Source organism: Denticeps clupeoides, chromosome 4 (genome assembly GCF_900700375.1).
Source record: "Denticeps clupeoides chromosome 4, fDenClu1.1, whole genome shotgun sequence".
Classification (NCBI taxonomy): Eukaryota; Metazoa; Chordata; class Actinopteri; order Clupeiformes; family Denticipitidae; genus Denticeps; species Denticeps clupeoides.
The window spans coordinates 32795955-32818008 of record NC_041710.1 but is presented as its reverse complement, the minus strand read 5'-3'; the positions used below and the strand labels follow the sequence as shown (position 1 = coordinate 32818008).

General features: G+C 43.3%; 1 protein-coding gene across 1 annotated transcript; it reads right to left on the bottom strand.

The window, feature by feature from the left end:
* Window positions 1-850: 850 nt before the first annotated feature.
* On the bottom strand, window positions 851-21338 carry LOC114789264 (microtubule-associated protein 2-like). Its single transcript, XM_028978486.1, has 15 exons — window positions 21286-21338; window positions 14686-14813; window positions 13597-13659; window positions 12317-12340; window positions 9805-11712; window positions 9502-9666; window positions 6014-6151; window positions 5473-5519; window positions 5109-5235; window positions 4366-4419; window positions 3783-4087; window positions 2773-2865; window positions 2471-2552; window positions 2058-2170; window positions 851-1973 (listed from the first exon to the last, which is right to left on the bottom strand). Exons 2-15 carry the CDS (start codon window positions 14801-14803, stop codon window positions 1767-1769), a joined length of 3444 nt encoding a protein of 1147 aa, XP_028834319.1. The 5' UTR covers window positions 14804-14813; window positions 21286-21338; the 3' UTR covers window positions 851-1766.
* Window positions 21339-22054: the final 716 nt, after the last annotated feature.

The window sequence follows — 22054 nt, the reverse complement described above, 5'->3', positions numbered from 1 at the left end:
GTCGCTGGCATTCTGTCACGACTACGGACTTACGGGGGAAGGAAGCGCAGAGGTCTGACATACTGGGAAGGGGTTTTTATTAACAAACAAAGAAATACAAATAAAGACTGGCGCGGTGGCCGAAAACGATTTAAACTTAAATAAAGAACATAAACAAACCCGTAGGCGTGTGGCGATTGCCAGAACTCAAAACACATAACACTAAACAAGGTCAAGTTCGTGCATAGAGTTCACGAAATTGCCAGCGACCCCGAACGGGCGGAAACTTCCGGCATTTATGGGGCGTCAGGATTGAGTTCCGGTGTGGAGCCCAGCTGCAGGCAATCCTGACACCTAGTCTGTTTTCGGTCTAGGTCTTGGTACCCTCTGGCCTTGGCAATGTCTTGGCCTCAGTTTAGTTGGTCTTGACTACAACACTAATAAACTCCATCTTGGAAATGACACAGTAATTAGGCCTCTCAAACCAAAATGGAGGAATGGAGGCCTACAGTGTAAATAGTTAAAACACAGGTCCTCTGTTCTTAATGAATTTAGCAGCAATGTGCTATTGCAGAGGTAGTTAAAAAGTAGCTCTTAAGAAGTTTATCTAGTGGTGGTACATGTAGTACAGTATGCAACAAATTGCCTCCAGTCTGTGTGTTTCTCAGGGAGTAGTGTGTGATGGTGGAGTCGAACCCCTGACTTTCCAGTCATATGTCTGCTTCATTATGCCACCACTGTCCCATTTTCAATAATCATTTGAAAACATTTCCTCTTTTCCCTACTACAAAGACAAGGAGGGTGGGAAGCAGAAGAGGTGCTCACCACAACCTGTGGTGGAACACAGATGTCACAAAGAAGTAGCAAAGCATTTCATTTCATTTTATTTATTTCATTGCTAACGGAGGACATACAAAGTATCCACATGTTCACAATAAACCCACATGCACACATACAGACAGGTAAGGAATATTTCACAGAGCGTTTCATGCAAATGTTTATTGTACACACACACACACACACACACACACAAACACACACTCTCATGTCTCAAGCGAGAGACGAGAGAAGCCCTCAACATGCAGCAGCAGTGCAACCACAAGTATCACAACTACACAATTACAGGTTTCGCTACACAGGAAAAAAGCACTAAAGCAAGCTCTACCACATTTACAGATAGGATCGACTGCAGTTTCAGCTTAAGGAGGTCTACCTCATGCCAAACTCATTATGATGACTCTCAGTGCAAAAAGCAGCAGATTGGGCCCGAAAAGAGTAAGGGACACAAATAGCAGCAAATCCTTAATTACCTTGTACAAAACACTGTATTCAAATAGAGCAACCTCTCTACAGAGGCAGACTCGGCTATTTTAAAAATCAGGAGTCTCCGAAAATAAAAAAATGTCACATACAGCACAATCACAAAGGCATTTTCATTGCAATATGATGCACAGACCAGGGCATTTAATTCTCTTGTGCACAGACATACACACCACAGCCAACAGGCAGGAGGAATGCAGAGGCCATTCCTTATAAAAATTCAGAAGGCCTGCCTTCTCACACACAAAGCTCACACACAAAGCCTTTACACACACACAAACACAAGTGAAGCAGGAATAAGAAGGAAAAGGAGCATCTTGTGGTACCATTCTGGGTCAATCGCCGCAGGAGTAACAGATTGATCTGAATGCAGCGGGTTGCTAAGGGCATCTTCCAGCAGTTTTTATCTGAAGCACTGAGGAAGGCGAAGGCTGCCACATACACATGCCTGGTGTGGGTGCCGCGGGTTACAGGCCCCGCTTGGCCAGGGCGGTGGTGACGCCTTCGGACAGAGAGACCAGCTGTTGACATTCTGTTACGTTGATGCTGCCACTGGACGACACATTGCTAAGGCGGCGTGGGGATGAGTATCCAGATGACTGGGTTATGATCTCAGCTCCATGGTCAACCCGTGCTTTGGCATGTTCACGAAATGAGAGTTTATGACTCTCAATCTGTGTGTGAAAAAAACACATTAGTTATTCTAACTTGTGGACACAGTGGGTTTATATTCAAATGTAGCTTTGTAACATACTTACTGTCACATTGCCTCCGCCGGGTGTGTGGTGAGTGTTTTCCATAGAGCCGACCTTGGCCTGTGCTTTCTCTTTAAAGTCCAGCTTGGCATTCTCAATCTGCACATTACCCCCACCTGAAAAAGAAACTGGGCCTTTTTCATACTCGTCATCTAAGCTCTGTCCCCGTGCTTTATTAATAAATCCGAGCATGTAGAATCACAAAATCCTCACACCATTTCAAGTTCATATCAAATACATGTTTGTGTAAGTCCAACTGCTATCTTCACAATCTGTGTGGTGGAATATTTGAAAATAATTATGACCTCAGTGTGAGGTCAGAACTAAATAATAATCCAGACCAGCAGGACTGATGCTCTGTATCTACTGGCAAAAAATAATGGGGTGAATGATTACGTAGCTAATGAGCACATTACCAGGCCTATGTCGAATGTTGGACATCGAGCCACACTTGGAAGTCACATGACTCAGATCGATCCTGCTGTTCTGAATCGGTACCTGTCAGAGTCAGGGAGAAATGAATCTATTTAACATATGATTATGAAAACTTTTCTACCCTCATTCAATAATTTTTACAGTACAAATTATACTATAAAATCATTCGGAAAATGTTTTCATTGTGAAATCATAAAAAATACACACTCACACATATGTATGTGTGTCTATATTACAATAAATATTACATGACTGATATGGGACTGGAAGAGTTTAGACTTACAGTTTTACTGCTTGCTGAATAGTGAGTTCGGTCCAGAGATCCACACCTAGACTTGACATGGCTAAAGTCCAGTTTAACACTTGGAATGAGAACCTGTAGACAACAGAAATAAATCTCCACCTCAAACACCTTGGTTCTCAAACCATGTATCACTGGTGCTCCCTCTAATGGTATACCAGTAAATTTACATTTACAGCGTTTACCAGACGGCCTTATACAGAACGTCTAACAATCAGTAGTTACAGGGACAGTCACTCAGGGTTATGTGTCTTGCTCAGGGACACAATGGTAGTAAGTGGGGTTCGAACCTGTGACTTTGTATCCTTCTGGTTCATAGGCGAGTGTCCTACCACTAGGCTACTACCATCCCCACGAGACTTATATTATTATTAATATTCATAGCCGCAAGATGGTTGCGAACTGGTTACTATGTTATAAACGAAATGCAGTTTATATTACATCAGAGCGGGCTGTTAAGATGTTGCTATGGTATATAATAGACAACTCTGGTCACATCGGTGAGTGAGGTTTGACCCTGAAATGGACAGGTATCTTGGATCTACCCCTTGGTGGGAACCATATTTCTTACCCTAACCATAATTCTCATGAGGATCTACAGCATTCATATTAAAGTAATGAGAAATCGATACAAAAACAGCTATATTTTGTGATACAAAAACACAGTATAGACAATTAATCATTTACTGGCTTAATAAGTATGCAGTAAGTTTTTTTTTTCATTGCTCTGTTTCTACCAGTGCACCACTCCCAAAAATCATCCAGGAATTGTCAACATGCTCAGGGTCCACTGTACCAGTTGAAGGTCTGAAAATGGCTCTGATGATTTCATCCTGGCATCCTGGTACCTAACAGCAGTCAACGTGCCATTGGCTAGAATGTGGAGATTTGAATGGAGATTTGGTTCTCAGACCATCACTGACCCTCTCTTATAGCATCTCCGCTCCACTCATCCAAAAAATTGTGAACAAGCGCCGTGAAGTCTTGCTCACCTGTCCTCCTTTAGGGTGATATTTGAGGTTATCCGTGGAGCCAATCTTGCTCTTGATGCTGGAAAGATCGGGCAGTGGCTGGTTGACCACCCGCAGCTGTCGGTGAGTGGAGCCTGGGGATTTTGGGCCGGAGCGGATGATTGCCACTTTTCTCTCGTGAGGAGGGATACTTAGTGAGCGAGGCGTCCCAGGGGTGCGACTGCCTGGGGTCCGACTTGAGTAGCTGGGTGGGGTCCCAGGGGTCACAGCAGATGATCCAGGGGTGGATGTTGCATGTGCTGATCGAGAGCGACCAGTTTCTGTTCCTGACAAAAGAGGCAAATGCTCAAAAGGCGCCAATAATCAGTGGGACCTATTGGTGCTGAGTAATACTGATGGCTTTCTTTAATAGAATGTATTGAGCTTTGATGCCTTTATAACACTGCATAAATTAAACAGATGATGTTAACAACCACTGTGGGCAAGATGAACAAACATTACAACAGGAATAAAGTGCTTTGTATTTCTCTGAAATTGCCCAGCTTGGAATTCTAATAACGGTTTGCACAGTATCCACCCCAAATGAACGGTTGAGTGTCCCTACCTGCCATGCTGGGAATTCTCCCACTCCTGTCAACAAATGGTTCAGTTTGGATTGCTGGACAGAGAACAAGAATATGAGTGGTTAGGAATCCTTTTCTAGGCATGATGATGTGTTTAATTAAGCCTTAGCACCTTTTTTTATAATGTTTGCTACTGTCAATAGTTACATGAGCAGCATATGGACCAATCACTGAAAGTAAAAAATGATAATGCATATTTATGTTTATGTTTGTATGTCAGCATTGTCTTCATAGTAGCTCATGAACCTCAGCAAACCTCATTGGTCATTGGTCATTTATTTCAGTGAACAGACCCAAGGAGCTGTTACAGATTTCAAATTACTCATCACATTAAAATATGTGGGTGACAAAATAAATAATTTTTTTCAAGTTTACCCATTTTAACAGACACTCACTTAACACCAGCACTGCAAGATCATGATGTAAATTTAGCACTGGGACATAGCAGCTAACTAAATGTAATCTGCAAGTGGGGTCGCCCAATACTCTACTCTGAGTGAAGATTGTCAGGCTGAGGCTACAGATATATGTAGTCTAATTTCACAAAGAAAGAAGGATGCTTTGTAGTTAATAAAGCAAATTGGATTGGATCATAAAACTGAATGTGTGAGATACAATATAAATTAACATCATAATAGGTATTGAATAATTGTGTTTGTTAATAACTTTTTTTCACTTGACCAGTACATTTTAGAAATAATTTACAACATTATTCAGTTCTTACAGGTGGGGCGTCGTGGTGCAGAAGATCCTGTTTGGTTTTCCAGCTCTTGAATTGGGACTCTGCGTGTGAGACTAGCAGTTGGCCTGGGCAGGGATGACTTCTTCTCAGGGCTGCGGTATGATCCATCCTGCAGGAGACAGGAAAGGAGAGAAGCTCTTTTACATTTCAGTAAGATGCATTATGGACAAAAATTTGTTTGTGACTTAGAACAATTTCTTTATAATTAAGTGAACGGGTACTATGGACAACATGTGGATCTTTAAGGATAAAATGAAACTCTAATTCAGGTGTACAGCCATATGGAATGATCTTGTCCCTAAGTGCACATTGTGTGTGTTATAAGAACATATTTTATAATACTCACAGAGGTTTGATCCCGAGCCTCAGTCAGGGGACGATAAGCCTCAACATCTAGACAATGTGGGTGAGGAGAAAGACTATTAGTTACATGTACATATTAAAGACAAATGACAGCAAGTTCTCCCAAACACACACACACACACACATTACACAACCCTCAAGCATAATTCTTTCATGGCTTTTGTTTAATGAAAATAGAAATGGGTTACATTAATTAATACATTAGACATTAACATGGTTTTAGTTATAAATTATTCTTATTATTTCACACCAAGTCGCAAGTAAGCAACACTGAGATGTTTTAACTGCACTTTGTCACAATAGTTGTTGGTTGAGCCTTCAAAGCAACCACACAAACAAGCCCAACGTGAACAAACATGTTAAAAAAAAAACACAAAAGAAGCATAAATATTAATGCAATATTTCAGTGACAGCAACAAAATTCTGACACACAGTAAGACATGAAGCCACACAATGAACATGGCTATGATATGAAGGGCTGCAGGTTTGTGTGGCAGACTGAGTGAGACCATGTCATCGGTCACCTGTTGGCTGGAATTTGCCACAGCGGAAGGGGGTGGGGTGATAGAGTCTGGGGACAGGCTTTATGTGGCCCCTTTGCCTTGGGGAGCGAGTGTGACGCCCAGTTGACAGTTGTCCGTGGTCAGAATGCTTTAACACCGCTGGCACAGGGGTGAAACCAAAAGCACCACGAAATTACAAACATTACACAGCAGCAGAGTTCTGGGCCAACCTTAAGTTGAAATAAACATTTCTGTTTATTAAGAGATTAAACACATATTCAAACCATTAAACAATTCTATTGTTTAAAATTTGTAATAAATTATTGATCATATCACTGTAGTTAAAACAGGACTTGCTATAAAGGGCATTCGTTCATTGCTACATGAGCTGTCCTTTATTTAAATTACTGAGACACGCTGAGAAATGTGCTGAGATGAGCACAAAGCTACCAATTAGAGAACCAAGGTAGTAGGTAGTTTCCACAAAGCTAGTAAGTTGTTTCATGTGTGACAAATGTTTGTGTGAGAGGAAATATTTTTTTGATATGATTACCATTAAACAGATATGTCTTTTCTAATGTAAATGTATTAGACTGTATTGAACAAAATTATTGATATTTAATCCTTATTTAAAAAAAATATTATATATTAATATATATAATAAATATATTATTTTATCAGTTTAAAATACAGTGTGCTGAATTTGACAAAAAATTTATTTGATTAGATTTTGCTGAATTTCTTTCCCAAGACAACTCATGACTACTTGCTTAAACAATTCCCCTAATAGAGAATTAAATTTTGCTGAAGTTGGGACCATAGTATTGTTGGTGAGTGAAGTTGTCCAGGGCAAACATTCAACAAATTTGCTAAAGTTTGCCCTGGACAACTTCACTCACCAACAATACTATGGTCCCATTCATGTTCCTTTAAACCAGGGGTGTCCAAACATTTTTCAATGAGGGCCACATATAGAAAAATATTTGAAAGTTGGGGCCATCAAAGTCCGTGAAGACCCACGTCACAAAGTCCGTGAAGACCCACGTGACTTCCGGGGGTACGAGGTCAACACGGACTATGCTAAGGATGACCCCGGTTGGGCGATCGGTGCTGGGATGGCACCACCCACCGCCACGGGCACGTCCAGGATCGTTGTGAGGTCTGTGGACACCCACGTCACTCCCAGTGGTGCAACAACAGCGAGGACGAAGACGGCGATGCGGGGGTAAGCTGGTGGAACAAGGCGATGGGAGGTTGCCAGCCAGCAACTGTGCTGCCAGGACTGCCTTGCGGGGAATACGCCTCCCCAGCTCTGGTTGTCGAGCCACCTTCCCTCTGCAGCACCAGCGCCCACGCCTGCTGGAGAAGACGTCCACCCCACTCCATGCCACATGCCCACCACCATCTCCACTGCCGCGCCCAGCCCTGTGTGGGACATACCCAGTGGGGCAGCAGACGCGGATAAGATCACCACCATCCTCGCGTGTCTGACTGGGTCAGCATGGGGCTGGGGCGCAGCCTTCTGGCAGCGGGGAGAGACAGACAGAATGAGTTTTCGGGACTTCCTGCAGAGACTGAGGGCGGAGTTTGATCGGCCAGAGCCTGAGCCAGGGATCGAACTCTGCCCCTCCACCACATCCAGTGCCAGTCAGGATCCAGTACAAGAAGGCCCAGCACTGGCGGGTGGCGAAAAGGTAGTGACCTCCCGAGATCCTGGCTGTGTCCCCTGAGGAGGTCCCGGAGAGCCCTGAGAGGGGTAGCCAGATTACCCTCTCTTCTGTCTGTCTCTGTCTGTGTGCGTGGCATTTGTGTCCGTATGTCGCCCCCACTTCCCCTATTTATGTCCACCAGATGGCGACCCAGCAGCGGAGCTGAACCCCAGGGAGGGAGTTCCTGGTCCAGGACAAGGTGGACGAGGTATCCAGCCAAGGGGGTGCTCCCCCAAAGAATTTTTTGGGGGGGTGCAGTTCGGGTTGGGGGCTCCTCCTGAGGGGAGGGTAGGTGGGGAAGCAATGGAGCTGGGTCCTCCGGTAGCCGGTGAGGAGGGCGGGCCAGGCATGGGCCTGGGTCCGTCTCCAGAGGGGCAATGTGCCATAGAGCCCCCTGGTAGGCAAGAGGACCCAGCTGGGGCAGGCAGGAAGAGGGCCTGCTTGTCCCAATGGACGCAGAAGGGGCTAGCCGGATGGTCTGGCAAAGCCCCCACCTTGGCACCAGGGACGTGCAGTGAGAGGGGCTGCTTATTCCCAGAAGGCATTAGCCTGGAGTGCCGAGAAAGGTCGCCGGAGGTTTCAGGACCGCCTCCCAGTGCGGTGCAGGGAGGGAAGCTGGCCGCTCTGCCAGCGGAGATGTGCAGCGAGAGGGGCTGCATGGTCCCAGAATGCACCAGTCTGGGGTGACTGGAACGGTCACCAGAGGCTCCAGGACCACCTCCCTGCGCGGTGCAGGGAAGGACGCTGGGGGGCTCGGAGGGATCGGAGGGATCAGCCCTGATTTTTGTGTGCAGGTCCAAGGGTCCGGGGCTGTCATGCGGGATCACGCCGGGGAACCAGCCCAAGGGTCCGGGGCTGCCATGCGGGACCATGCCACGGAGTCAGTCCGAGAGATAGGGGCTGCCACACGGGACCACGCCCTGGAGCCAGCCCGAGGGACCGGGGCCTCCAAGGGGAGGACATCAGCCGTCCGCCCCGCAGCCTCCACTGATGGTACTGCTGGGGCGCCGAGGACGTATCTCTTGGAGGGGGGTGCTCTGTCAGGATTGATGGCACCTGGACTCATCACCTGTGCCCAATCTGGACAACAGTTAAAAGCAGGGGATTTCTGGCCCTTCGGGAGTGATGGCATTATCGTGAACTTGACCTGGCAACAAAGTGTGTCTATGTATTTTGAGTTCTGGCAATTGCCACACGCCTGCGGGTTTGTTTACGTTGTCCCCCTTTATTTCCCATTTCGGCCATGTTTTAATTGTGTTCTTTTGTTGTATTTATAATAAAATCCCTTTCCCAGCATATCCCGCCTCTGCGCTTCCTTCCCCTGTCAGCTCGCCGGTGTGACACACAGGCCGTAGTTTGGACACCCCTGATTTTAACAAACCTGTGCCCACCCTTATCCTAAATTTTATCTGCCAAAAGCACTTATTAATTTTTCTGCACTCGGCCCAACCTTCTTCAAGTAATTGAACCGTGCCACACCTGAACAGCAACATTTCAAAACAACCCAAATACACTGGAAATGTGATTACCCTCTAATGGATAGAGGTGAGGATCTGTAGATAAAAATCACCATTTAACATGGATACTTGTTGAGGAATATAATATAAAAATTTTTTATTAATGTTACCATATAGACCCATGGTATAATTATTTCTGCCCACACCGTACCCTCAAATCACATTGTTTCGTGGCTATAAAATGTTTCACTCTGCTGAGTTCTATCTGCAAAATACAGTTAAGTCCAATTTTTTGGAATAACTACAAAAATTCTGTCACATCATGTGATATGAGAATGAGCACCTTTCTTCTTTACACTTTCTCTTGTAGGCAGACAGGGGTCTTTGCAGACAGGTTTGCACATGGGTGCCTTTGCTTTCCCAGGACCCTTGTCCCTGTGGGGTTTCTCTTGTGGAGGAGATTTAAGAACAGGGGCCACGTTCTCTGTGGGAACACTGCTCTCATCATCTGGACAGCAGATTAAGCAGAGCAACATCAATACCACCCATTATTTCAAGGAGAGTAAATGAAAACAGTGTTTCCATTAACATTGCTGCAGCTTTTCAGCTTAAAACAGCAAACCTTATGAATGAAAGATGCTCTAACCTTGTAAGTCAACCCACGCACTTTCCAATGCCTCTGAAACAGATTCATCCATGGACATCTCATCTCTGTGGTCACTGCTTCTTCCACTCAGTTCTGCATCTTTAAGGGTCAATGGGGGCATTTTGGGATCTTCTAGCCCTCTGAACATTTCCTGTCTGTGGCTTTCCTCAAGTAGTTCAGCTTCTTGATCCTCCACTATTTCTGACTTCAATTGTGGCTCCTGTTCAGCTAATGAAGGTCTCTCTGATGCCTCTACCCATAGCTCCACTGGCTGCTTAGAAGTAGTATGATGAACTTCAGTAGTGGCATTACACATTAGTTCAATCTTCAAGCCATCAGTGGGATCACTCTCTTGATTATTTTCCTTTGGTTTCACAGTTTCTTCCATAATGTCCTCAGGCTCTTTCACTATTTTGATGTCTTCGTCCTCTTTATGGTCCATTTCAGAATATTGTTTGACCATATTAGCTAAGGGTAACATATCTGTGTCTTTTTGTCCAGAAATAATGATGTCAGCTTCTGACTTCAGTCCTTGTGCCTCCTCTGGTGTTGTTGCTATACCAGTGTGACCCGTGGAGGACTCAGGAAAGCCTGGGTGCTTACCAGAGGTCTCGGCTGAGCTTTCTGACCAGAATTTCGCTTTAGGTTTATCTGTGTTTTCAGGGGGAATGGGAGACGTCTCCCTAGAGAGATCCTGTTCCACCTCTACCTCCAGAATGACTTGATGCTTGATGTCTACAAAGAGACCAGTCTCCAGGCGTAAGTCAACCCCACGCTCTTTGAAGGGAATTCCTGCGGCGCCACAAATCCTGTCCACCTTCACATCAGGCAATATCGGCCTGTAGGGGAGTGCATCTTTCAGTTTCAACTCTTTTCCTTCACTTTTAAGGACGGCATGAGTCGGGAGAATTTCCAGACATTTTCCTTTTACCGCCTGCTTTTCATTTTCTTCACCTTGCACTGGGTCATGGTTGTATTTCTGAGTACAATAGCCATGTTTAGCCTCTTGGCCATTTGGTTTAAGTTCAAACTGGGTTAGGGAGCTAACAAATATGTTTGAGACATCCGTTGGTACAGACCTCCGTCTGAGCATCTCAGAATCCCTGTTTTCATGTGTTGATTTCAGTCCTGCCAGGTCCAGGGTCTCTTGGAGCCCTGTGGCTACTCTGCTTCCCAGTTCCAAGGGTCGTTTTTTAGATGAGAGGCGACATTCATTGCTCCTCTCTTGCTGAGAGTCTCCTATGGGTCTGTTGTCAAACCAGCTAAAACCCACTCTGGCTTTCATCATATTGTCTTCTTGTAAAATTTCCTCTCTCGTGTCACTAAGTCTGTAGTTTCCCTCTTCCTCTTCATCGGATTCCTTTTCATCACTCATATTCTGGTTTTCATAATGTGACGACATGGCAAATTCATCAGCTGGCAACAGCTCAGCCTGATCCTGTACTACACTGCATGTTTTTTCTGGTTTCTCTTTTTCTCTATCGGTTGACATTCCATCTTCCCATTCAGTCTTTCCATGTTCCATACATCCCCGATCATCGTGTTTGTGTTCCTCCTCCTCAGAGATGACGGCCGTTTCCTCACATCCCATCTGTCTCTCCATGGTTACGAATGGAGCTTGGCCAAACTGGTCTGCCATGTTTCCAGAATGTCTAATATCTTCAATCTCTCCATCCATGGGATCCGAATCCTTCAAAGGGTCTGTTGTATTTGCTTGTTCATCTGATGGCTGAGATGGTTGGCTGGGCTCTGACTCCCTCTGAGGTAGGTGCTGGTGTTTCACACGAGGAGAACTTTCATTACTGTCTTGACTGTATTCTTTGCTAGTGCATATCCACTGATATTGCTCTGGGACAACTTGTTTTGCATAGTAGTCCATTTCTTTCAGCTTCAGCTGTGGCTGTAGAGCTGTAAGCAAACCTGATATGGGCTGACTTTTAACTGAAAAGCATGCTGTTAGCATATTAAAAAGCTCATACAGGCAAAGCTGCACTGAAGCACAGTGGGGCCATCAAGGTGCAGGCATGAGGACAGAGCAGTTTAATGGCAGAATGATGGCATGAGGAAACACGGTGATACATGGCAAAGGCAATGAGGATGGAAGTAGGGTGATGGTTATAAAAAGGACGAAACCGTAGCAGGTTGTACAATCATTTCATTACAGTAGTGCCGTCTTAATCAGTGGACAAGTGCACATGGTGTTCGGCCATTTGTCAATTCTTATACTAATAAAAACAAGAACAAGGGTAGAAGACAGACTTCATTCATATTTAGAGAAGCTGCATAAGCTGTACACTGGATAATGGGCATCAACACAGATGAAAACATGAAGTGAAGCCAGTCCACAACGCATTTGTCCTTTTCAAACATCCAACATATTAATGTTAAGCAGCATTTATACATCTGCGGTTAGCAGATAAAGGGGTTATGCCTCAATCACAACAAGACTGAGAGACTCCACAGAGCAGCAGAACAGAGCTGTGGAACACCACCCAAAAGAGGACGCTGTTACCTGCTTCGTGTGGTGGCTTGGCAGCTGTGAAAATAGGATCAGAGTCGGGTGTTTGCCCAAGATTTGACAAAAGAATGAGCAGAAAGATCAGGGCTGAATCTCACAGACACCTTCACTCTGTCAGGAGTAATACAATTATTATTACACTATTTTACTACCTTCATTACACTGTTTTACTGCTTTCATTACACAGTGTAATTTTCTATTTATGGCTCTTTTGGGACTAAAGGTGTGACATGTGGCTCTTCCTGTTCACACTGGTAAAGATATGTTCTTAAGTGGAGGTAAGAAATCTTTACAACACAGGTACACATCAACCAACACAGCACACATCAAACCTTGGAGAACAAAGTTACTGCAGAACTAATTTCAGCTAAGAAGAGTGACCAATGGGAAAAGAAAGCTTCAAGTTTTTGTTTCTGGAAACACGCTTCCCATCCAGAAGAGGATGAGATTCCGCACACTGTACCTATGTTCGGAACATATCTCTATTACATATTTTTCAATTACAGCAGCATTTGCAGATTTTTAACTCTGCACCTTCATTAGTGCAGTGGTGGCTGGGGCAGTGGTGGCCTAGCAGTTAAGGAAGCGGCCCCATAACCAGAAAGTTGCCGGTTTGAATCCCGATCCGCCAAGGTGCCACTGAGGTGCCACTGAGCAAAGCACCGTCCCCACACACTGCTCCCCGGGCACCTGTCATGGCTGCCAACTGCTCACTCAGGGTGATGGGTTAAACGCAGAGGACAAATTTCACTGTGTGCACCGTGTGCTGTGCTCCTGTGTATCACAATGACGATCACTTCTCACTTCACTCACTTCACTCACTTTCACTCATTTAACTGGTTTTTAGTGCTGTCTTTTTTATTGTCTACATATTTTGTTTGATGGCACTCTTGTTACTCTTGCACTGCCTGTTTCTCATGTGTACTTCATGTAGCCCAGGTGTCAATGTCGCACACATGCACACGGCACCAGGTTGTTTGGTCTAACATGTATGTAGCTGAAATGACAATAATGCTCACTAGAACTTTAACCTGAAATCTCGAACATTGTTTGGTGTTTCAGCATGGTACCGGCCATTCTGTCCCTTACTCTGGGCTTAGACTTTACACTGCTTTTTGGATTTGGTTTCCATGGATCCACCCATGATACTAGCCCAGTCATTCAGTGCTCTTCCATGTGAAATTCTGCACATCCAAGAATTTAATTCATTTACATTTATCAGACGCCCTTATCCAGAGCACCTTACAATAAAGTGTCTACTGAGTTTTCCTTACCCTGCTCCGGTGGTCTGTACTGGTCATTGGCAGGAGAAGTGGGAGGAGAAGGAGGCAGGTTTACTAAGAAAAGATAAAGGCAAATTTCGAATTACACATATGTATAAACATGAAAAAGCATGGATGTGCAGAGGAATAATATTTACTACACTAGGACCATGAACAGTTTCACACAGAGCCACTGCAAAGAATCACACATGCAGCCCCTCCCACTACAAGCTATGGAACGTTCACAGAACGTTTACAGAACCACAACACGCTGGCAGAAGAAGTGATGCTGCTGGTGAGCCTTCATGCCCACTGTTGATTGAGGAAAGAGCCAGAGCACTAATTATCATTAGCCATCATTAGCCAGCAAATATCCACATGAACTATCTGCTAAATTTTAATTATGTTAGCAGCTATGGCTAATAACATTATCTGTAACATTAATTAGACACATTCTTTTATGTTTCTATCCTCACAACTCAGTTCTGTCTCAGTGAATCTAATATTTTTTGCACTCCAGAAAAGAATATTAAAATATGTGTCATATCTTAGTTAGGTTTAGTACAAAGTTGTACAAATTGTACTGTCTTAGGTTATTATTGGTATTGTTCTAATTCATATTATACTATTGTTGTAAAATGTTATTTTAATTATTTTAATGAAAAATATAATTAAAATAATTTTTGTTGTTTTGAGTATCTAGTACAGGGGTGGATAACCAGTGCAGCATTAAGCTCTATAGTTATAACATGCTTTTTCAATTTCATATATACTGCCAATAATACCCAACATTTACTGTCAAAACACAGCTGGCGTGTGGTTGCTTAAAATCGCTATAATCAACCTATAATCACTGCTATAATCAACCTTTCCTCCATCTTGGTTTCAGAGCTTGCATTGGCCTCAATGCTCTGTTTCTATGCATCTTGAGCAGCTGGTTCACCATCCCAGTGTAGTATTTTTTTATTGAGATTGAAATTGTAGTATGGTGACAACCCTAGTTTGAATATACACGTATACCTGAAGTATTCCGTTGAGTTAAAAAAAATAAAGAATTGTGTACTGGGAAATGGGACGACAAAAAGAAGAACAAATTCTAACCTGGAGTGGCCCCATTCAGGCCATTTTGTCGGTGGGGGCGATAGCCATTCTGGTGGTCTTCAGAGGTATTTGTGGTCCAGTGGGGCTGTCCACTTGCTGCCTCTCTTCTGTCATCCATAACTAAAATCCTAATGTGAAACAAGAAGAAAGGAGGGGATGTAAGGAGAATGCAAAAATAATAATAATAAAATAGGTTTCTTTTCTACTGCACTCCATCACATGCAACGTGTTGGGGGGAACCTCCTCACCACCAATGATCTTCATCATATGACCAGCTGTATTAATAGACTGCAATCACCACATACCAGTACAAGCACTCAGTTCATCACATGTGAAAGTTGGGACCTCATTTGAATATCTCACCTGAATTCAGAGGCAGAAAATGTTGATTTGTCTGTGTACACCATTTTGGTGGATTGTGAAAAATGAAAAAGAAACCTCAAACTGAGGGCACATACACCTCGTGCACAAAAATATTTACAAATTTACTTTACTTTACTTTACTTTATTTAGCAGACGCTAAATAAAGTAAAGTAAATTTGGAAATATTTTTGTGCACAAAAATTGTCATGGTACCAGTGTGGTATTAGAACGTGAGCGTGTTGCAAGAAACGAGAAACCCCGATGCGATTGGACGCAAGGAGGCAAGTAAGTTTCGTCTTGTTTTATATGCGAACGAGAGCCGGTGTGAGCTGCAACACCACATGGATGTTGATGTTCACATTCAAGGTTGAATTGGGGAAGGGACAAAATGAGAGGGAAGAGTTGAGAGGTGAGGAGATGAACAGGATCAATCTTACTTAGTTTAGGTGGAAAAAGAGCCGAGTCGAGTTGACGAATGCCAAAGAATGACTGAGCAGCTAGCAGTGGCCATCTTGCCAATTTATTACATTTACATTTACAGTATTTATCAGACACCCTTATCCAGAGTGACTTACAATCAGTAGTTACAGGGACAGTCCCCTCTGGAGCAACTTCATGTTAAGTGTCTTGCTCAGGGACACGATGGTAGTAAGTGGGATTTGAACCTGAGTCTTCTGGTTCATAGTCGAGTGTGTTACCCACTAGGCTACTACCACCCTTTATTGGAGACATGTTACCTCATCTCTGTGTTGCTCCCGGTCATGTGGATGGAATCATGTGACAGAAATATTATGCTTGAAAACAATATTTTTAAAATGCGTTAGATAAACACTTTAAAAGGTTATCTTGCCTGTGGGAACTGAGCACTACTAATTAAATGGCTTGTTATTGGAGCTCTAATATTGACTGTATAACAAAGTAAAAGTGTTGAACTTCCGAGGTAAGAAATCCATAATTAAACAGATATTTGCTCTTTAATTTTTCATTCATACACATTACAGTACTTTCAACATGTTATTAACAAAAATGTTGCATTAAGTGTGTGTGACCAAAGTCTTATGACTGTAAACTCACACAAATATGTGACTAGTGGATTTCCTTTGACTGCTCTCCACATCCTTTGACTGCTCTCCATGTCCCTTTGTGGTGCATCATCCATCCAGATATAAAGATGTACAGATTTGTAGGGAAAGATACTTTAAGCCTTTAAATGTGTATGCTGATCCATAAGCTCTAAACACTTTGTCCTTCAGACCCTGCCAGTATGCAAAATTGAAGTGTGCACAATCTCTGCTAAACATGGTGTATTTTGAATTCCCTTTCCTGCTTGAGTTCATGGATTCACAATGACCAGGGAAAACAATGCTGCGCTATACACAGCAGTTTTTACTCTACTGTTCAAAAGTTAATGATCATTTAGAAATGTGCTTGTTTATTAGAAAACAGTTGTTTTGTACATTAAACAACATAAACAACTAAATAATTCTGTCCAGACATTGTTCATTTTGTATATGATTTGCTGCAAATGCCTTTTAATGATGGACTATCTGTATACATGTAACTTCATCAGCAACAAATAGTTCCAGTGGAATGATGCTATGCTCACTAATGCAAATGTTTAAAACGTTAGAAAAAACTTTACAATTATCTGATTAGCACTGAAAACAGCTGAGTTGATTAAAGATGCAGTGAATCATGATGCATCTTCACACTAGTTTATTGTAACTGGGCTGCTCAGGAGGTTTACAGGCTGAAGGCAGAGAATCACTTAGTGATCTTCCCAGTGTAAACTGTATTCTTCTCCAGTGGTGATAATTATGAAATATTTCATTTGAATAATATTAAAATATTCCAATAGGATACATTTGTAATCCACTATATGTGGTCTTCTAATTAATATTCAGATTCAGAACCACCCCTAATAGAAATGTCTGTATGAATGGCCCATAGATCTCATACAGACTCACAGCCATGTACACAAACCCAAACAGATTCTCAGTGAGACTGCATTAAATGTGTTAATGTGAATCAAAAAGGGCACCTGCTGCAGCGTCCTTTCTGGGGAAACTGAGTAAAGGATGAACGGAGGCCTCACTGTAACAACACCCATCAATGACACTCACATAAAGATATTATCATCTCCATCCACATGTAGCATCTATAAATTATATTTAAAATCATGCCCCCTCATACCGATCTGAGAACAAAGAAAAAGGTGGACATACAACCCAGACAGGAAGAGATGCTCACTGCATGGTAATATACCGGCACCTACAGGCTCCAGATACAGACAGCCGGAACAAGAACAGAATACAAAACTGACACAGACACAAACCGGTGCTCTTACCTCGGAACTCAAACGAGGTGGAAAAGGGTGAAAAGGGAGAAAAATCTGTATGGAAATATGCAGGTCTCCCACAATGAATCTGGTGAGTACACACCCTCCCCCACATACACCAGCCACGCACCCCATACAGCAGCCTAGCAGAGAGAGGGAGGAGCCTGCCCACAGCTCGTTCTCTCTCGCTGTGTGTGTGTGTGTGTGTGTGTGTGTGTGTGTGTGTGTGTGTGTGTGTGTGTGTGGAGGAAGGGAGGCAGAGAGAGAGATGTCATCCTAACAAATGAGCTCTAGGGGCTCATGTCTTTCAGAGACACAAGAATAAGGTCTGAATCAGCTTTTCTTATTCCTCATCACCTCAGACCACACACTTACACATGTAATAGGATAAAAGTCTTCACATCCTTGTTAAAATGGCAGATTTAATAGCATGTTGCATGTAGATTTGACACTATTTGGTCATATTTGTCCACTCTTCCTTGCAAAAGTGTTCCAAATCTGTTAGATTGCGAAGGCCTCTCTTATGCACATACCTCTTCAGGTCTGGATTTAGGTCTGGATTCTAGTTGGGTCATTCCTAAACTCTCCTGGTAAAGCCATTCTTTTGTTGAGTTGGATGTATGCTTGGGGTCATTATTATGTTGAAATGTGAAATTCCTTTCACTATTCTAGCAGATGCCGGAACATTCTGAACCAAAAGTGACTGGTATTTGGAACTGCTCACAATTCCCCCAAAGCATGTTACTCCACCATATTTCACTGTGTACATGTAACAGCAAGCTCCGTATTCTCTATATATGGAAAATGTCAGTGGACAGCAGGTGTGTAACCAAGAAGAACAAATGCGGTAAGGGTGTGCAGAATTGTAAAACCTTCTTATTATATTGTTTATATTGTTTGTTTGTCAATTTAATTGTACAGGTTACATTAAATGTGGCAAAAGTTTTATTCTGGTATAATTTTTACATAATTTTTAACAGACTTTTCAAATCCACTGCAAATTCAAGACTTATCGAGTAGGATAAGAACAGAGCATCAGTCAATTAATTCCCACCACAGACTGAATTTACAGGCATTTTCACACAATGGAAAATGCCAAAAGCAAAGGTATTTATGTATGTATGTATGTACAGTGTGTATATACTTTCTCTAATTTCCATTCCAAAGTGAACCACTTCAAAGCTGCACACCCCAAAATATATACTGCAGTTCTGGACCAGATAGTGCTCACCGATCCATACACTACCTGAATCCTAAAAATATTTTAAAAACCCTGTAATGTACAACATTGCTTCCATACAAGCAGCAAGCAAAGGAGATTCTCAGATCAAACATGCATGCTCTAAGTAACACTTGGCAAATCCACCAGTAACGTTCTTTTCCATACACCTGATACGATGTCAACATCAAGAGAATTGAGCCTCAACCATCAAATGCCTTGTTTTTGTATGCTATGCAAGCTCTGCAACATTGCCTTGTGAATGTATGATGAAGGTGAATGTGATCCCTCTTTCTACTGGATTCTCACGCCGCACAGGTGCATGCTGACCTCAGTATTTAGTATTGCTGTGGAAAAAAATATGCTATTTACTCTACATCAGCATTTTGCTGTGTTTCTCAGACCATTTCTAGACTTGGAGGCCCAGGTGAAAAGCGCAACACTATGAATCTGTCATTCTGCTTGTGATATCAACAGATTAATATTTTTGTTTCAACTGGTAAAGATTCTGATCTACAATTAAAATAAAAGGAGCCTCTGATGAAAAGCCGTTATAAAAAACTAGCTCTTCCCTTACAGGTTAAAAGATCAACTAGGACTGGAATTCTCAGGTCAACCACAGATTGCTGTATATTAAACAACCACCCAGCCAACAAGGATCCCTGAACATTTGTTAGTTCAGAGAGACGTGTTTGTGCGTAGGAGAAGGCAAGAGCAGAAATGTGTAGGAAGTGTGAGCATGTTACAGCTCACGCATTACCGATTACACAACCATAACCAAAGCACAGACTGATTTAGCTGCTGATCACTCCATCTGTCTATTTCAGTTCAGTGTAATAACAAGTATACTGAACCGTTTCACTAGTGATGGAACGAGGGGTGTGTGTGAAAGTGATTATTATTGTCATTCTGATACACAGCATAGCACAGCACAGGGGGGACACAACAACAATCACCCTTAGTGAGCAGTGCTCAGCCATGAAAGGCGCCTGGGGAGCAGCGTGTGGGTACCATGGTGGTTTGGGATTTTTGAACCCATAACCTTTCAAAAAGTTTTAAAGAAAGTGGTGGTCGTAGCCTAGTGGGTTATTTAGATGTAAGTGTCACTGGCCAAGTTCCGGGACGCATTTGAAGGAATGCCTGGAGCGGGTGGAGTAGTCGTCATACTGGGAGAGGAGGACCGGAGGCGCTTGGCCGGTGATAGTGCGGCCAGAGGTGAGCTGGAACAGGAGTGTGGCCGTGGAAGCGCCGCAGCGTGGCGGGGAGGGAACTCTGGCTCCGTGGGGGGTAACGGGGAAGGAGGCGAAGGACGGAGGCTGGACGGGAGGGCGTCTGGGATGGCAGGAAGGTGGGGTAACATGGGAGATCGTCTTAGCAAAAGGGGGCAGGCAAACTCAAGGTCAATGGCGGGCGAAGGTCATGGTCACAATGGTGAATCCGTTTAGCGATCGTCGTCACAAGAGGGAGAGGCAAAGTTCTAGGTCGGGGACAGGCAAAGGTCGTGGTCATGGATATCTAACAAGTCAAGCGTGGGGAAACAGGGCTGGCGTCTCTGGAAATAAATTCATCAAAGAGCGGGCAGTGTCTCCTCAGTGTCATCTAGCTTTTATACTTGGCGCTGCCCGCTCTCACTTCCGTTTCCGGGTTGCCGTCTCCCCGGCTGGTCTGGCACTCTCTGGTGGGCTGGAGGTGTATTGGCCGTGACAGTAAGTGTAACTTTGCATACATTGCTTTGCCAAGATTACTGTACAAGCAATAAATATTATTTAAAAACATATATTATTTAAAAAATATATATTATTTTGTCAATTATTATTAGTGTTAAGGCACACCCACAAGAGTTATCAATCAGAATATTCTTTTCCCACACTTAATTAAGTCTGCTAAATTAGAAACATAGTTATATATTGTTATATATAATATAGTTTTATATTATATATGATAAGAAGTATAGAAATATAGACTTGGACAATCATTAGTGAGCTTAAGCAGTACAATGAAATAATTTCTGTAAAAATCCATGCAGAACGATCAAAGTGATGGAATATGGGGTCAGGAAGCAGTCATGCAGCATTCATTTTCAGCCACTGCCAGATAAAATGGCCTGGTGGCCCATGTTGGTATTAAAAATTGCACCATAGTAACCATACTTTATAGTAACCATAGTTTCAAATTTTATTCAAACTTTAAGAAGTTAAAACATGAATCACTCATCACTGACCATTTTGACTGCTGTCTGATCAAACGTGCTGTCATTTTAACTAAACAAATGATGCCACCAATAGTAAAGATGCAATAATCGCTTCCGTCCAGCAGTGTAACCATGGTGACGCAGTGATCCAGAAGTGATGTGCTGTGATGTTTGGTCACGTGGGCTACAGGTCTCCACCCTGCCCCAACCCGAATCTGTCCTGGTGGATCATGGCGTCTCTCAGGAGACAGGAGTCGCTTATTCGAAACAGAAGCACCATTTTCCTCGGTTGCATGTCCTTTATGTACTTGGTGGCGCCGCGCCGCTGTCACTTCAGCACCAGAAAAAACCCACGCTGAACAGCAGCGGTAATATAAACATCAAATATCGGCCGCCATTTTCCATGTCGGCGTTAAATCACAGGAAACCGCGTCCACGTCGACATCAGAACGTGAGAGATAAAATAAAGAAGAAGGAGAGCTGAATTACCTGTCAGGAGAAGCCGGCAGCCGCAGTCGGGATAGATGCCGTCTGGCCACACCCATTCCACGCCGGTGCCGTAAACCAACGTTTAGCAGCGCAACATAACTTAAATCTCGACACTACGGTTGACGCTTTTATGAATGTTATGGTAAATATTTTTGTTCTCCTAATAGCGAAATATGTCTGTTTATCACAGGACACAGCATTATACTGCAAGTGTATTACGTCTGGGGCCAATATTGTTCATGTTATTGCTGTGCAATAGTATTAAACCCAGACATGACCGGTTGAAGGAATCATGTACTTCCCTTATTACCCATTATGGAACGGGGTTTGTCTGGATTCTGGACCACATTACGTTGTGGTACCTTCCATTTGAACAGGAGTTGGACTGATGCGCAGAGGTGACTTTGTTCCAGTTGGACAACCAGACATGAAGCAGATTATTTGTTATCTGTTGTTTCTTATGGCCACACAGGGGCAGTGGTGGCCTAGCGGTTAAGGAAGCCGCCCTGTAATCAGAAGGTTGCCCGTTCAAATCCTGGTCCCCACACACTGCTCCCTGGGCGCCTGTCATCGCTGCCCACTGCTCACAAATGCGCAGAAGCAATTAATAAAGTATAACTAAACAAACATAAAAACATTTACATTTATTAGACACCCTTTTCCAGAGCAACTTACAATCAGTAGTGACAGGGACAGTCCCCTTGGAGTGTCTTGCTCAGGGACACAATGGTAGTAAGTGGGGTTTGGACATTTGACTTTCTGGTCTTCT

Coding starts and splice junctions, on each gene's coding strand:
- LOC114789264 (XM_028978486.1), bottom strand. CDS start 14,803: ATGGATGACAGAAGAGAGGCAGCAAGTGGACAGCCCCACTGGACCACA. Junction 5,236..5,472: donor AGGCTCGGGATCAAACCTCT/GTGAGTATTATA, acceptor TGTCTCCTGCAG/GATGGATCATACCGCAGCCC. Junction 2,553..2,772: donor ATTCAGCAAGCAGTAAAACT/GTAAGTCTAAAC, acceptor TGACTCTGACAG/GTACCGATTCAGAACAGCAG.